Below are 17266 nucleotides of genomic sequence, written 5' to 3'. Positions count from 1 at the left end.
AATGCTGTTATTGACATAACCATATTTTATTATTTACAGTGTCCATTTTCTTTACAAAATGTAAATTACAGATACAAAGTGGAAACTGCAGAATATACCAGTTTTTTTTTCCAGTATCCATAAACAGGCAATAATATCCAATAAATGTTATCATATTTACATTTGTAAGATCCCCAAATATAAAAAATGACTAAAATTTTTGTTACGGCTGGCCATTGGAAAATCACAGATGTTGAGCTTATCATGCATAATTCTATGAAATACTGGGAAATTAAAGATGGCTTTATCTTGCTGGATGGAACATTTGTGAACATTGTTATCAACTTTGGGACAGAGTAAGGTGATGACATATCTTTGATCATTCTTTTTGTGTGATTGCAGTCTTTTATTGCTGCGATTATTTAATTTGATCTTCATTGAAAATCAAAGGCTGACTCTGCACACTGTACAGAAACTTAGGACGTTTCTCCCATAGGATTAGTCCATAGACTGAAAAGCCATCGGTGCAGATCACAGCAATATCACCACCACAGCAGGTTCATTCAAAATCTACACTCTCTTTATGCTGTGTGAACAATCTTCACAAACTGGCCAGAGTAGCAAAGATATCATATACTAAAGATATCAGTATATTTGTAACGTTCACAAATATCCTTGACACCACCCAGTTAAAAAAACTTCAAGACACTGAAGGACTGCTGCAAGTTGGTCAGCTACACAAAAACTGATTGAATATGGAAAGATAATGAGAAACTAAGTATATAACACTTGTAGTCCAACTCAAGGCTGTTGCTGTGTTTCTGTGAATCCTTTACAAATGCAACTTAGTGCAACTGCAAACCTTGCGTACAGAGAGAGCCTTTATAATGCATTTTGGATGAATCTGCCCGAAACTAATGGCTATAGTGGTTTGGACTGCTTGCCAGACTTGTCTGAGATGGCGCTGTGGCACCATAAGTATGAATGGTTTGGGCTTGTTATATATACCGGTACGCATTGCCGTTTTGAAAAAAACTCCAGCATAAAGCAGAAGACGTGCTAGACATCTTACTAAGACTCTCTCAAAAAAACAAACCAAGTTAATACTTCCCCATAGATTACATATGTTGAAGACAATGGAACAACCTAGCTTTGTGACTGGTTGATTCCATTCACAAAGTAGGGGAAAACACACAGCATTATTCAATAATCAAGCAGGCTAGTGATCAAGACCAAAGTCCACATAAACATTTGCTCAATCTTATCGTTGTTTTCTTATGAGGTCAACAACTTGATTTTTTACAAATGACCACATGAAAGCTCTCAGAGTTATCAACAACAATGCAGAACAGCGTCTTCCACTTTGAATAACCTACCAGCAACAAGCACTAAACCATGGAAAATTATAATACCAATTCACAACTTGCAAAAAAGGACCTTTAATTAGAATCTGTCAATCATATACTGGTATCAAAATTATAATTACATACTGAAATATTATGTCAGAGTGAACTGGCTCGGGGGGGGGGGGGGGGGGGGGGGGGGGGGGGGGGGGGGGGGGGGAACAGTTTTATATGGAGTGACATGCTGAAACGGATAAACTCAATCAAGTTCTAACCTGCTGATAAAACAATTTGCTGGGTTTTCAACATGTGTCCTGAAAAGGGCAAGGTTGTTGCTTTTTTGTTTGAATAATCAAATTGCTGTTCGTGCTTGCAACATGTTAATATGCAGTGACTAATGAAATTAGCTTCCTCAAATTCTGTATGATCAAAATAGATATTATTTGAATTCCAAAGGTACGCGGTTCACAAAATACATGGTTGTCCAGGAAGCAGTGAGTCATAATTCTAGCAATTCTGTTTACTAAGTTTGGATGGGAAGATTGTCTGCCTGTAATAAAATGGAATAAAATAATCTTTTCCGGTGAAAACTGGAAGTTTGATGTATCTCTGAGCAAAAGATATCTGTGTTAGCATTTATAATTCTGTACCATCGGTAAAAACGCACTTGGCCTTTCCAAAACAACACTTCTGATTTGGAGTTGTATGCGTGTTTTGCCAGAAATCCATTGCACCTATTCTCTATCATCCAGAATATACTGGTATGCTCAATGGCATACAGGTTAAACCCTAAGGCTTGTGTACAGGGCAAAAATCAATCTGTATCATGATTACATCTGGGAAGCACGTCACAAGTAATCTAATCTGTTTCACTGGAAGTCTACATTTTGGAAAATAAGTTTCACAACCGTTTTAATATTCTAAGCAAGAAATTTCAAAAAACAAAAAGAAAATGTTGCCGGGTTAAATTGAGAGCAGAAACGTAAGTAGCTTTCTTGCAGTTGTTGTTTATTTATCTGGTCATCAGTAGCAGACAATAACTTAATTTTTCTCAACGTATGTTGCAATGAGAAAATTGCAGGGTTTGATTTATGACACTGGTTAAACAGCAGTGACAAGTCACCGGGATTTAATATACTGTTTTCCCAACAGAAAAATGTTGAAGTCATGATACTTCAAACAGATAAAGACACTCATTCTTTTAGATCAAAATGGTTTCTTAAGAAAGGCGGGTTGTTGAAAATGACTGCATCACCTAATTTGTTTTTGATGCGGGATGTCACATAAGCAACAGTGTTTATGTTTCAATCAATGAATAAGTCTGTATAACTCAGTTTACAGTGATTCACAATTTGACTATGATTATAACCAATACAACCCCACTTTTCAGTTAACACATCAACTTCACACCTTGACTTTTGTAGTAATCTTTACATCCCTATTTTTTGTGTAAAATATCTAACTGCAACCTTGACTTTTACTGTAACCAATGCAACCCCAGTTCCCAGTATACAGATTTGACCTCAGGGAGTGAAAGAATATATATGAGTCAAGGCACAGTAGAAAAGAGGGATTTGGATAAAGTATTGTAACGGTAATGTCAACATTATACATTAAACAAAATTAAAGAGGTTACCACGGAAAAAAAACATTTTTCCTTCAGAATTGCCACTGTATTAGAACAGCTTCTAACACTTTATGGACACACTGAATGTCATTGCTGGCATTAGCTACTCATTTTGTATTTGAAATTTTGTAAATGGAAGCTTTTCTAACCCTTTCATTTAGCATCCATGTATGTGCTGTCATAATGTTTTAACCCTTTCACCACCATGGTTTGTCCCAAATCCATTGTTTTCTATGGTAAAGTTGGACCTGTATACAGGGAACTGGGGTGAAAGGGTTAAGTGAGGAGGTTGGACCTACGCAGTGGAATACGGGAGTGACACTGTTCACTGATACTTTTAGCTTTGTCACAGTACATTAATCAAAGAGCACTGTCTCACTGCTTTGTACAAACCACCTACACAGTAAATCAAAATTGTCCGACTAGAACGAAAAGGGAGAACCAGAGAGCAGATTCATTCTGCTGGGACAGGGAGCTCTGATGTCATCCACTGTCAACGCTGTCAAATAAATATACAATAGCGTCAAACAAACAGCTGCCATTTTGTTCAGTCATACGTCAATATGACTGCAGAAAAAAAGCAAAAATCTGCTAATAGTCAAGAAAAAAAAAACATGCATTGAAAAGACAACGCTTAGCAACACCATGGAAGCTTAATCAAAATCTATACTTTTGTAAAACAAAGAAGAGTGTGGAAAATAGTAAATGCTAGGAAACAATAAATTTTAGGCAGTAATGTAAGTCACTATGCCATCGCTACAAATATATTGGTGTTTTACTTTGCTGATAGGATGTTTGCCACCATGAAGGATTTTTTGTAGATTTTTGTCATCGTGATGGTTTTTCTTGTAGGATGTTTACAATATGAATGTTTTTTGTAGGTTGTTTGCCACCATGATGGTTTTGGTAGGTTATTTGCCACCATGATGGTTTTAGTAGGTTGTTTGCTACCAAGATGGATTTTGTAGGTTATTTTCTACCATGATGGTTTTTTATTGGCTATTTGCCACCATGATGGTTTTTGTAGGTTATTTGCCACCATGATAGGTTTTGTAGGTTGTTTGCCACCATAATGGTTTCTGTAGGTTATTTGCCACCATAATGGTTTTTGTTGGTTGTTTGCCATCATGATGGTTTTTGTAGGTCGTTTGCCATCATAATGGTTTCTGTAGGTTATTTGCCGCCATAATGGTTTTTGTAGGTTATTTGCCATCATGATGGTTTTTGTAGGTTATTTGCCGCCATAATGGTTTTTGTAGGTTATTTGCCGCCATAATGGTTTTTGTTGGTTGTTTGCCATCATGATGGTTTTTGTTGGTTGTTTGCCATCATGATGGTTTTTGTAGGTTGTTTGCCATCATAATGGTTTCTGTAGGTTATTTGCCGCCATAATGGTTTCTGTAGGTTATTTGCCATCATGATGGTTTTTGTTGGTTGTTTGCCACCATAGTGGTTTTTGTAGGTTATTTTCCACCATGATGGGCTTTTGTAGGTTGTTTGCCACCATGATGGGCTTTTGTAGGTTGTTTGCCACCATGTTGGGCTTTTTTACTATCAAAAGTCAGTCAGTCATACTGATATGTTTGACAGAATAATTGCACTGAGTTGTAACATACCAAATGAAATGACAAATGAAAAATATTGAGTTAAAAATGTTAACAGAAACATTTCAACACAACTATGTAAAAAAACAACAGCGATCGAAAAAAAGAAAATTCTCTTTGGTGTAAGAGAAATGGTTAGGTTATCATCAACAGTTCCATTTAAATAAAGGAAAAAATTAAATAAATGTGTTTATATTTTAATCAGGTCAATATTTTCTTGGTCCTCTGTGATCTCTTTCCTCTCTCTCATCATCACTGCTGTGGTGTACTCTTCTCGGTGAGCCACACGTTGCTTGCATCAGTTCAGCGTCGGGACCACCTCTGTTCTCGTAGAGGAGAATATTCAACGTTTCCTCATAGATTCTTGCCTCAGGAAACTCAACCTAGGGTGCAAGACAGATCAAAGTAAGATACACTGTCGGTGAAATTTTGAGCAGGAATATGGAGGAATGCCAATTTTAACAAAAGGAAGATACACTGTTGGTGAAATTTTGAGCAGGAATATTGAAATGTTGAGGAATGCCATTATGGAATATTCCCATAGTGCTATGGAACTTTCTTCTGAAATAAGCTAACATATCAACACATTAACCCTTTGAGCACTGTAATTTTTCCCTCCAAAATATCAAGACAACATTTTATCAAATTTTATAAATTTTTCTGTAATTTTTTCCATGATTTTGGACCTAATAGACACAAATTTGTATGGGCTACACTTCCTTACCAAAATTTTGGTAAAAATCTAAACAAAACTGTCTAGATCTGAAAGAAATTGTAACCATTTTATTGTATAAATGCAACAAAAATTGACTTTGGCACTCAAAATGTTATTGAAACTGTCTAGGATGCTAAAAATTGATGACATTTTCATAATTGTCATACAAAGAAATTTAAAAGATACCGGTATTACATACTGGCAGGGCTGAGAAGATATAGCATACAACCATGTATACTTTCTCAGCACAGTGACAAATCTACAGATTTCATTTACAGTCGGGCCCTTATAACAATTATGAAAAGCAATCATTTTTGATGAGACATACCTTAGTTTGCTTCTTCTCTGTTGCATACACGATGGACGTACAGCTGATCTCTGCTACTTTACGGCCGTGGCCATAGAATGTCCAACAGCAGATTTCCTCATTGCGGCCGATGATGTCCTTCATGAAGAGCACTCTGCCGTTGAACCTCAGCGACAACTTGTCAAACAGTTCAATGTTCTTCAGTAAGTTATCATCAGAGTTGCTGCAGACAAAATGGACGAAATTTTTGAGTGACTTGATCTTGGTGTAAGATTTATTCTTCAGGCAGCTAAACATGCAAAGCCTGACACTTGCTGGTTTTTACATTGACCTACTTCTTTAATCTACTTCCTTATTAAAGTTTGTACAAAAGTAGCTCCTACCATTTCCCTACAAAGAGGCCTAACACCAGAGCAGAAGAACTCACTGTGCTTCTGTTGTGTTGTAAGTTATTTTGCCTGCTGTATATTAACAAATTATCTGACATCTTTAAACTCTCAACACAAAAATGTTCTCATGAAAAGCAGCAATATTGAAAGGGGAACACACTCAAGTTGTCAACTCTGTTGCCTTTAATACTCATTTCATCTGGACTGCATTTGTACCATTTATGTTAAAATGCAAGCAAGAAAGACACAAAGCACAAATACAATGTACTGTCTTTTTGAATTATCAGGTTTGTAATTTATTATTCTACAATCCTTTTTTGGAAACCGAAAACAGTGCCATATCACAGAAAGTGACATTTATATTCAACAGTGTTTCATAAAGAAAATGAAAACACTGCAAATCTATTACCAGCCCTCCATGTAATAAAATGAATGACATACTAAAATTCAGAAATAGCAAATCAGTGGTCTAAGGTCAAGGGTCACCAATATTTTTTCCCAACACTTCTTTGTTTTGTTGTTAGTGGTCTGATGGACTAGAGGGTATTTGGAAAAAAAAACAACAAAACTCTGATTGAGAATAATATCAGGACTACTAGACAATGTTGTAGGACCACTGGATTTATTTTGATATTGCTGTTTGGACTACCACTTTCATAATGGATTTGCCGATCCCTGTCAATGGTAATTTTGCATTGGTAACTGGCGGCATTGAACATTGGGTCTTATAAAAGTTTCATATGATTAATAAAATAAAATTACCTACCTTGTATAAGAATATTTGTTATTCTGTCTATTGTACAGTAATTTTACAATGGGCTGAAAGAAAAGCAGACAAACTGATGAGCAATGATGTGAAACATTATCACAAATACACCGATATGCTGGACAATATTTAATTATTGAGATAAAGAAAATACACAAGCTTAATATAAGTGAGAATTTATGTACCAGGATATTCATGTAAAAATGTTACAAGAACCAGTATGAGCTTTTTACAGTATGTATACCAAAGCTCAAAATAACATAAAAGGGAAATTTATTTGTAAAACTTTTCTAAAAATTAATTAATTACAAAGTGCTCAATGGCAGAATCTAGATGTAATATTTATTAACATCTGGCAAACACAATCGGCCTTCTGCTTTCAACAAGTCAGCTGCATTCAGTCTTGAAAGAGAAAACATTAGAAAGGTATCTATTCACCTTCCTCAGGTACAGTCAAGAAACTTATGAACAAAAATTCAAGAAAACACATGCTAGAGAGGGATGATTCACCATGTTTTACAAATGTTTTCATGTACAGTTATTCAAAATCAACATAAATAAAATCAAGGTGTCCAGAAGATCACTGTGACATGCATTTCTCTAAAACAAAAATTTAAGTCAGAAGAAACTACAGCATTTATGTTTGTTATGGCAAGATACATTTTTAAAGTGTGAATATCATCAATGTATCTATTCATTAGGTGTATTCCTGTGGTCAAGTCTGTTGTAAAAAGGCATTTTATATTAACTGTTTTAACCAACCTGACCTGATAGACACTGATGAACAGAGTAGGAAAATGATTCAAAACAGGAATTTTAGAAGACTTGGAGTTAGGAGCAAGTTGATACTTTACAAATGTATGTGACAATCACCTTGTTGGAACTGGCAATCAACGATTGTTCTTCTCTGGAAGATGTGATGACAGGGACCCTGCAAACTGGATCCGCCTCACGTTTCTTTCTCTGGAGAGCAGCTTCACATTGTTCAACAAGACCCTGCGCTAGGTAATATTTAGCTTCTTGTAAAAGTTCAGAAATTTCTCTCCTTGTGTCCGGCAGAGGCACAGATCCATCCCTGAGGTAGTTAAGAATTGTTCCAAAATGTTTTCCTGACCGGTCGATAAGAATCCATCCTAGATTGCAAGAAAAAATACCCTTCTATATTATAACAAGGTTTGTTATTGGTGAGAAATGGCACATGCAGTAAGACGGCTACAGAGCAGCCTTCTTTCATCACACTAAACAATTTTCCAATTCATTTATGATATTCAGTACAGGGATAGTGTAAAGTATACTATTGAAGACTTTCATAGCAGCTGAATATATCACCCATCGAACTTATTTTCATTGCAATAAAGACTGGATCTATTTCCCTCCACAGTCTTCTGCATCCAGGTATGGGACATGAGAATAAGGCAGGAATGGCGATTGGTGGACACAGACAGAATTTGTATGAATTCTTACTAACCTAGAAGGTCACAGGGGTGTGAGATAGACTACATAGCTACCCTAGGAAACCCTGTCCAGTACATACCCAATGCTTTGTGTCCTCAAATTTTTCTCTTGCTGAGAGTATCACTGTTTTCGATAAAACTTGATGATGGATTTTTCACAAGCATTTTCCCATTTACCTGACCCATTCAAACTATGCTCTATACAAAATATACTGTTTGAAAAAAGCTCTCAATGAGTTGAGAGAAAACATGGGATAACAAGATTAAGCAAGTGCATTGCAATAGTCAAGACTGTGGTCAGGGATGAAAGGTTGACTCTAAACAGTCAATCTACGTAACTAATATTATATGATAAAGGTATTAAATTGTAAAAAAAATTGTGATGTAAAATTAGATAACATTGTACAGCATTCCTACATTTTGAAATTCAAAATCCTACAAACAGTATACGTCTGCACAAGAATTGTTTTGGGCTGTGATGGTATGTGTTTGTAAAATAACAATTTACAAGGGATTTGTCAAATTAAACAGACAAAGTTGCCATCTTTAGACATATTTTCATTGTTTCCGTTTTATGCACAGTATTATCTATGTTACTCTGCCAACCGAAATATGAGTGGCTGGTTGCCAAATGTCAATACAAGCCTTGTTACAAGCATTATCCTAGAACCATTGATGACATAATTCTATGTCATCAAAGGTTTGATATATTAAATATGAAATGTACCTGATGACAGGGCTAAGCATACTTCACTCACTCAGTACGGATAAACCAATCATTTCTCATGTCAACTAAATCACTGCAAAATGCCAAAGGATGATGATCATGTCCCAACTTAGGGTCAGTTGTGCCTCACACGTCAATACTTTTGACAACTCACTCCACCAAATCAACAGACAAAGAGAAAAATATTATTTGAAAAGCATAATACTGTAACAAAGTCGACATAAAAGCTGTTGTATTATAGATATTGCAGACGTGGAAATATATTACGATTAAACAATCTTGATTTATCATGACTCAAGCATGTTCACGCCCAAACAGAAACAAAGATCTAAATATAGACTCACGAACTCACCTGTTGAGATTTAAATAAGGATGTGAGGTTTTCTTTCCAAATCTGAGATTACAAGTTGGAAGTAATAGACTTCAAAAGATAAAAAATTCTTCAAACCGTTTTTAATGTATAATTTTATTGTTGTATTTTTGTCACAGGTCCAAGAACATCTCATGAACCGACTGGGCATTTCACATAAATTTGTCTGTCCATTCTGATATCATGAATTGGCTGTCTGAGGCCATGCAGTGCAGTCATGATGAAGCCAGTTTTGATTGGAACGGAATATTGTTGAGGTCTTACCTTCCGAATCTGTGAGCACTTCCATCCTTCCACTGAACATTGCCCTAAGCATATTGTCCTGCTTTGTAAGTGTATCAAGAGTCGTGTAATAAAGAGCACCACCGACATTGAGTTTTACATATTTGCTCGGGCTAACTGTTGTTGCTGTTGCCGATGTTGATGCTGTAGGCATACTTGCAGGTGGAGCGGTTGCGGTGGTCGCACGCGACGGCACCGTGTGTGTTTCCCCCGACATTTTGGGAGATTTGTGGATACTTTTGGATAACCCTATACTAAAGGGTATAGGAAGATGAAGTAAAAACGACTGTGAAATGGCATTCGGTGTGATTAAAATGAGTCCGACGTTATTCTGGGCGAGTTTACTACTGATCACAATTGATGACAACTCCGTTCCTGTTATGCCGAACAGACACTCACACCCTATGACGTCATTTCAGAAAACACCCTACGCGTCAAAGGTCAAATTATAGAGCGCCCTCGCAAGAATTTGTTACTTGATTTCATATATAAATTAACTGGTGGGTTTTTTTTTGGGGGGGGGGGGGGGCAGGAGCCATGGATTAGATTATATGTCTAAGCCTTAAATCAGCCGATGTTGGATTGATTTGAAGTTTTTCTATTGACAGGGAAATTCACAAAGAAAAATAAAAAATGTCAAGTTGTCTTCCATGTTTACTTCCTTGCTGCACCTTTGTGGTTGTAATCATGATATATTAGCCAGAATGGAGATAGACTTCCCCTTTCTGAGCGTTTGCTGTGTCATCAAGAAAGGCACATACTATTTAGCATGTATTTTGCATATGGCTGGAAGACTGGTCCATTGTGCAAGGTTTGGAAGGGGGGTTAGACAGATGGTTTGACCTGACTCATAATCTAAATTTAGACAGATATATAGCTTGTGATGAAACCTAGAAAGCTGGCCATTCTAAGCTAAGACATCTGATCAGTAACAACACTCAACCAGGAAGTTTTTCTGTTATTACATTTTGAAAGGCACATAACTTGTATTGCATGGACAATATTAACATATTGGCACAGTTCTGTCTACCTATGGCAATTGAGCCTTGAATTCACAAATGAATGTATCTGTAAATATTTTGGAAAATTTAAAATCAAGTATGTGAAAACATACAAACATTGAATAAGCAAGAATATGTTGAATTGTGCTTTATACACAAGTGTCTTGCTCGACAAATTGTTTAAATTCTCGTAAGCGAAAAATTGCATGAGAGAACAGAAAAACATAGGGTATTTTAGGCGGACACTAATTAATTTTTTACAGTTTGCATAATTAACTTTTATGGCTAATCTGTGTCCATATCCATTTTATATTGAACTAAAAATTAAAAGTTTAGAAATATACAGCTGACTGAAAAATATGCACATCTATTGGGGCTTGAAACAGCCTGGTAGAGTGGCAATTCAGTCAAAGAGGATTGGAGTAAGTCCTGTCTTCTTTTTGAATCCAATCTCTGTAGATAACAAGGTCATTTCATAGAATATCATAAATCTATTCATAGGAAAAAAATTGTCCCAGCAAGGGATTCTAGGTCAGCAAAAAAATAATTTCAATGTAATTTTCATTTTCACCCATGATTGATGAAATTCACATTGTTTTGCTATCTGATGTGATGTGAAGGTCATTGACAACAACCTCTGTATCATAGAGCCAGGCAAAATTAAACAATTCCTCCTTGTAATAAATCGTGTACTTTGCTTTGAAGATGTCACATAATCAACTAAAATTATCCACTCACAGAGACAATAACACTCCCTCTGATTTAATGCTTTTTGCGAAAAACTGACAATATTTTTTGCTCAAACCTTATCAAGGAAATGAAATATCAGGTCTAAATCATGACATAACATAACATTGATGTGAATCATTGAAGGGAGTACATTGTTCAAAAATTACATAATGTGTTTCATGGGATAAAGAAACTGTAAGAAGAGGTACAAGATTCAACACTTTTCAACCTCTTTATATGAATGCACATTTCAAGGTTTACAGTGTAAAAGCCCGAGGCTTATGTACAGAAAGGGCTTTAATGAGACAGGCAGCCATGAAGATCAGACCACAAAGGGCATTTACAATAGCATTCAGGTTTGGATCTGAGATGGTAAGGGCAAAGTCAGAATAGAGAAAGCATTGGTATTCAATTAGCATGTATAAAAAATTTGCATGCACTGTATGAACTTGTTTCCATAAAAGCCTGACAGAGGGCGCTCTGATCGAGCAAAGAGAAACTATATACCAACTCGCAGAGAGAACGCAACTGTGTGAAAATAATAATGAGTTTATTTACTGATAATATCCATTTGTTTGTAAGGTACTGTTCATATAAATTTTGACACGGGTCTACTAAACTGCTTTATCTACAGGCACAATTTTCTATTTCAAATATCACAACTGAAGGAAATGTCTTGGGCAATTCATACATGAAATTCATCTATACCTCAGAGTTACATTGCTCTAAATATATTTAGAGTTCAATTTCTGTATTTTTATTGTTCATATTTTCATTTGCTGTCAATCTTTGATTATTTCTTCCCTTAGCTATGTGATTGTATCTGCTTGTGAAAGCTATTTTCTTCCTTTGCAGCATTATAGGAGATTGTGGTGTACACAGTAAACTTGTAGACTACTATCACGTCATGGCTAAAACGAAAATTTTGAGATGGCAGTATAAATATAAATATACCTGCCTTTAAGAAATCAAAAGACTAGATACTGGTTTGGAATCATATATATATAAGGAGTTCATTACTGTAATTCCCTTGATTTATACTGTTTTATACAAACTCTTGCCCACATGAAGTTTTCCAAAAATAGATCTACCAGATGTTACAAGTATGTATTAATTTCCGTTGCTCTAGGCTTACCTGAGCAAACCTAACCCTTGCTTGCTGTAAGCATACCGATGTTTATATTTGTGGGTTGTGATATGATAATTTGTGTGGAAAAAAATACATGCATAGAAACAGAAGCATGCTCCTTGATATTTTTAGAAACAAGAAGACTGCCAATTTTTCTAACTTTATGAAGTATGAAATCTTCTATTTAGGTTGTTGTGATAACTAAAGTGAAAAGTGCCGTACACCACATTTTTTGAATTTCCAAACCAAGTTGGCACTGACAATTGCAATCATTTAAAATATAAAACATTGGTACATACATATAATTTGCCAAAGAACTCTACTTTTTCTCTTGATTTTACAAGGAAGTGGTATAAGCCTTCCTTCAGCAAAGAATGCAAATAATTTTATGACATTTCATTTCTTTAAGGTACATAATTTTGGTTATCCACAGCTTCATACTGAAGAGAAATGAGGAATCAGCAGAAACATATAACATTTGCATATTCAATCATTTTCATAGTTTGCTACAATGTTTGGTTATTAACATATCAATACACAACATAAGAAAGATCAGTACATTTTGTATTTACCAACAAATAGACGGTATGTGGAGCTCAAACAAAACCACCCGCTGGTCGGTTAATATTTTAACAAAACACTTTTGTTTTCAGGAATTAATAATAAATTACCCTCTCTAACAGCCCCTTGGCTGGCTACACACTGTGGTTTGTGTAGCAAAACTCAGTGAGCTAGTGTAGCCTGCGAGGAGGGTTGCCTTTGCCGGCTCATTGAGCTGGCTACGCTGGCTTGTGCCGAGTTATGCCACACTGGTGCACAGCCAAAGAGGGTCTGTGAGAGAGTCTAACATAAACTAGAATATATCACTTCGGAAAAAACCAAACAACGTTACAGTATCAAAATGCAGCCTTCTTTAACCCATTTTAGGTCAAATCATTCAAACTCACTATGATATACAGCACACTGCAATTATACGGTAAAGTCAGTACATGCACGAGATAAATCCATGAAAATCATGTTTAGGCACTTTAAATAAAATTCTTTGTTTGCCATCTGTGTGCTGGTAGGTTTTCAGAGAAAATTCAGAAGACAAACAAAATGTTATAAATAAAAATACTTTTCCAAAAGAAGCCAAATAAAATTGAGCTTATATTAATTATACACTTGCTTTTTTTGGTTTTTTTCCTGGCTGGTATGTTTTTCAAAAATCCAAGGACAGCAAAGAGAATTTTCTTTAAATGGCTTTAGTGTTTTTATAGATCTTTCAATGGATAAGTTGTTAAATGTGAATTACATGGACATATTGTCTTACTCATTTCAATCAACTTGATCTGATAGCAACATATATAGCAGACAGAACAAGGATTGAATGAGTTTCTGCAAATCAATTCTTTATACATACACAGTACTACCGACTTTAAACAAAAAGTAAACCATAGATCCTCCAAAGTTTTTGGAGGGTCTATGAGTTAACGTGGTAAAATTTGGAATTCCTTCAGGATGGATTTAAAACTAAACACAGCATTGCTGTTGTCATTTTAGTTTCAGGGAAAGTATCCTTCATAATAACCAAATGAAAATGACTGCAAAATCCATGGCCATGTCAAAATCTTATCAAAATCAGATGTGGCAGTGGCATAACTTTCACATTTGCACATTCTTAGCTGTTCACTAACAAGCACAGGAGTACTGATACTGCCAAATAGCTACATCTGATTTTCATGAGATTTACCATGCCAATGCCCTTTTTAGCCTCTGGACACCCTAAACTGGGTGTTTTTGTTCTGCAATATTTTGCTAATGAACCTAGGACTTAAAATTATGTTCTGTAATACTCTTGCCCTATAGGCTGTATGATATGAATGTACAAATTTGTGTACGCTCAATGGAACACAGAATGTTGTCTTTTCTGTGAATACTATTGGCCATACTGATACCATTTCCCTTTTAATCTGCTTACTTTTCTGTGGAACAAGGCCCATACTGCACTTACGAATATTCAAATCACCACAGAGTATGCAGAAAAGTACAGATGCTTGTATCTAGCAAAGAAGCACAACCCTCACTTGAGTTGGGCTGTGAAGCTATACCACTGTCAGGCATGGACTGGACTGTGTAGGGGGCTTGTTCTGTGTCCTTGTTAAGAATAATACAATTTCCCTGAGGATGAAAGGTTGGATTTTCTTGCCCCGATGCAACTCCAATGAAAGCAATGAGGTGTAGGCACTCTGTACAAATCACGGGAAATCTCTTTGTCTCATTCTGAATTGCCTGCCAGGAGTCCTGTGAGGTGTCGTCTCAAATTCCATTCCCTCGTCAGGCAACTGATCCCCTGCTTCATCCATCTTCTTATGCCTCCTCATGTCTGTGAATACTTTGTCCATCCTAGCTGTCCGTTTCTTACTGCTACCCTTCCCTTCTCGGCCTCCACTCCCTGACAAAGATAGAATAAAAGAACAATTATCTGTAACAGAGTTGCTAAACTTCATTCACAGAAATCTTCAAGAAAATCTATACTGATACATTGTTCACTGATACATTTATTCAAAGTTCCTCTTCACAGTAAATTACAGCAGATGTAGGGCACATGAATATAAAATTTCTGTTGGAAGAATATCAATGGACTGCACCAAAATATGTTTAAATGCGAAAGAGAGAGGGAAAGTTATTCCTGTTCAAAATGGTAATGTGACTTTACACATTTATTGCTCATGGTAAACAGTGGATGTCAGCATACAGCCTTTATTCCCATCAAATATCCAAAGCTTTAGTTTTTAGCATAACAACACATTTACTGGAATTTCCTGTGAAATGTGGAAGGCAACTGTGTTATACTTTTTTTAAGTTCCGCACCAACCTGTGGTTAAAAATGTATGGCACAGTGCCACACCCAAGTTCAAGTACACAATAAAAAGTGATATTCTCACCTGGTGTTCTCCTTGGGGTGACAGTTGATTTCTTTACATCCACAGACAACTCATCAAAATCATCAAATTCTGTTGGTTCTTCCTCTCTGTGGTAATACAATAGGAAAATTCATGATCTTGCTTTATTGTTTTCACAAAGATGGGAAAAAGAAAGTACATTTACCTAGCTTGGGAACTCTGATACCATTTCTGATGTCCCTCAATATGATTGCATTGATGTACTTACAGAAACTCCAATAATATGGCTGACGAACTTCAATAAAATTTACCAAGGGTGTAACCCTAACAAAAAACATTGCACTTTACTTTTGTTTGTACATTTCAGATCAAATTTATCAAGTTATTGCTTTTGCCAAGGTAGTAAGCAAGGAAATTACCAAGCTTTCCTCAAGTGTAAAAAGAAAGTGATCAGGGAATAGAAGCAATTTTACCACAGTTTCTTCGGGAAAATACCACAAAAGGATTAACAATATACAATTACTGACATGTACGAATTATGAATTGTAATAGCCATGATTTCTCTTGCTACATAATTACAGTACTCTGATCCTGTGAAAGGCTGTCTATGGTAAACCAGGGAATCAGGACGTGTAATTTTTAGAATTATTCATCAGCAGAATTATTATTATAATTGAAAACTCCAAAAAATATGCTTTAGACCCAAGAACGTACTATTGAGTGCCATGGCAGATTTTTCTAGTTAACTTGAGAAAGTTTTTCACATTTGAGATGGAAGAAAGTGGTAAGAAACAAATATCCATGACTTCTACTAGAAGCAAGTCTTGTGTATCAGAGAAAACAATGTGTTGCCATACATTCTCTTACATTGATCAAAAAGAAACTGCAAAGGAAAAACTTTAATACAAATTTCAGAGATGGATAAAACAAACTAGGTCCAACAATTTTCCTATCTTTATATATTCAACAATTCGAATAAGTTTGTATGATTTTGATTTTTCTTTGTCCATTTCAATTTGGCCATTGTAGGTATTATTACAATCTTGCATTAATATGTATACAAGGTTTCACATGTGCGCGAGTGGCCTGCAAACCTAAGTATACTTTTCACAATCTCTGAGACAGATTTGTTTACTACATGACAATATATGCTGTGGAAAATCAAGTCTGATGAAAGGTTTTGACTCTGCTGGCTACATACTTCTCCTCACTGACTGCATCTTTTCCAGACGCCATCTCCTGCCTTGCTGCCTCTTCCAGCTCTTTAGCCTCCTCTTCCGGTAATTTCCGTGGAGGGCATTTCCAGTCTAGCTCCAGGATGCCCTCTTTGTCCAATTTTTGATAGAGTTCGACAATGACTTTGGGCGGGGGCTCCCACGTACACCTGTCCTTTGTTTCAGGTTTATCACCTTTCTCGGAAGTCTCATCTTCAGAGTCTGTACCGAGAATATTGAAGTCTAAATCTGGAGCATTCTCTTCGCTCTTCTCCTCAGTGCTCTGCTCCTTATTTTCACTTGTTGATTCCGTTTCCATGGCGGATTCCTTCTCCATGTCTGTTTCCATGGTAACAAATCCATAAACCGTCATACAGACAATGTACTCAAGATCAGCTACCTCTTCTATAGTCTGAGTGGGAAAGGTTGCTTATTTCAGCTTTGATAACATTACAATCCAGTGTAGTGTGTGTGTGTACACACACCGCGGGTGCCGCGCTACACCAGTGCCACCACTGCACTTGCTCCTGGGCGAAGTGTAAGCCCAACTTCGTCGCAAGTGAAGAATTAGCAATCGCGTTGCAACAGAGGCTGTGCTGTGGAAAGTATCTGTACCACGGAGACAAACATCACTGATTATCTTTCGTTCAGCTGCATGTAATGTTTCGGCTGCGATTTGTTCTCGAGCGGGCTTTCAGAGAAATGAAATAACAACAATCAAATGGGGTTTAACTTCTCGTTGTTT

The 17266-nt window shown here is 36.3% G+C and overlaps 2 protein-coding genes across 2 annotated transcripts; both read right to left on the bottom strand.

Annotated features, from left to right (window-relative positions):
• Positions 1 to 2: 2 nt before the first annotated feature.
• Positions 3 to 9963, bottom strand: LOC139145357 (BTB/POZ domain-containing adapter for CUL3-mediated RhoA degradation protein 3-like). Its single transcript, XM_070716469.1, has 5 exons — positions 9546 to 9963; positions 7604 to 7863; positions 6731 to 6783; positions 5597 to 5798; positions 3 to 4936 (listed from the first exon to the last, which is right to left on the bottom strand). Exons 1-5 carry the CDS (start codon positions 9778 to 9780, stop codon positions 4760 to 4762), a joined length of 927 nt encoding a protein of 308 aa, XP_070572570.1. The 5' UTR covers positions 9781 to 9963; the 3' UTR covers positions 3 to 4759.
• A 1863-nt stretch (positions 9964 to 11826) lies between these two features.
• On the bottom strand, positions 11827 to 17232 carry LOC139145355 (PAXIP1-associated glutamate-rich protein 1-like). The gene is made up of 3 exons (XM_070716467.1): positions 16509 to 17232; positions 15350 to 15435; positions 11827 to 14856 (listed from the first exon to the last, which is right to left on the bottom strand). The coding sequence occupies exons 1-3, from the start codon at positions 16892 to 16894 to the stop codon at positions 14660 to 14662; spliced, it is 669 nt and encodes a 222-aa protein (XP_070572568.1). The 5' UTR covers positions 16895 to 17232; the 3' UTR covers positions 11827 to 14659.
• Between the last annotated feature and the right edge of the window lie 34 nt (positions 17233 to 17266).

Source organism: Ptychodera flava, chromosome 12 (genome assembly GCF_041260155.1).
Source record: "Ptychodera flava strain L36383 chromosome 12, AS_Pfla_20210202, whole genome shotgun sequence".
In the NCBI taxonomy this organism is placed as follows: Eukaryota; Metazoa; Hemichordata; class Enteropneusta; family Ptychoderidae; genus Ptychodera; species Ptychodera flava.
This window is presented reverse-complemented; position numbering and strand designations above follow the sequence as displayed.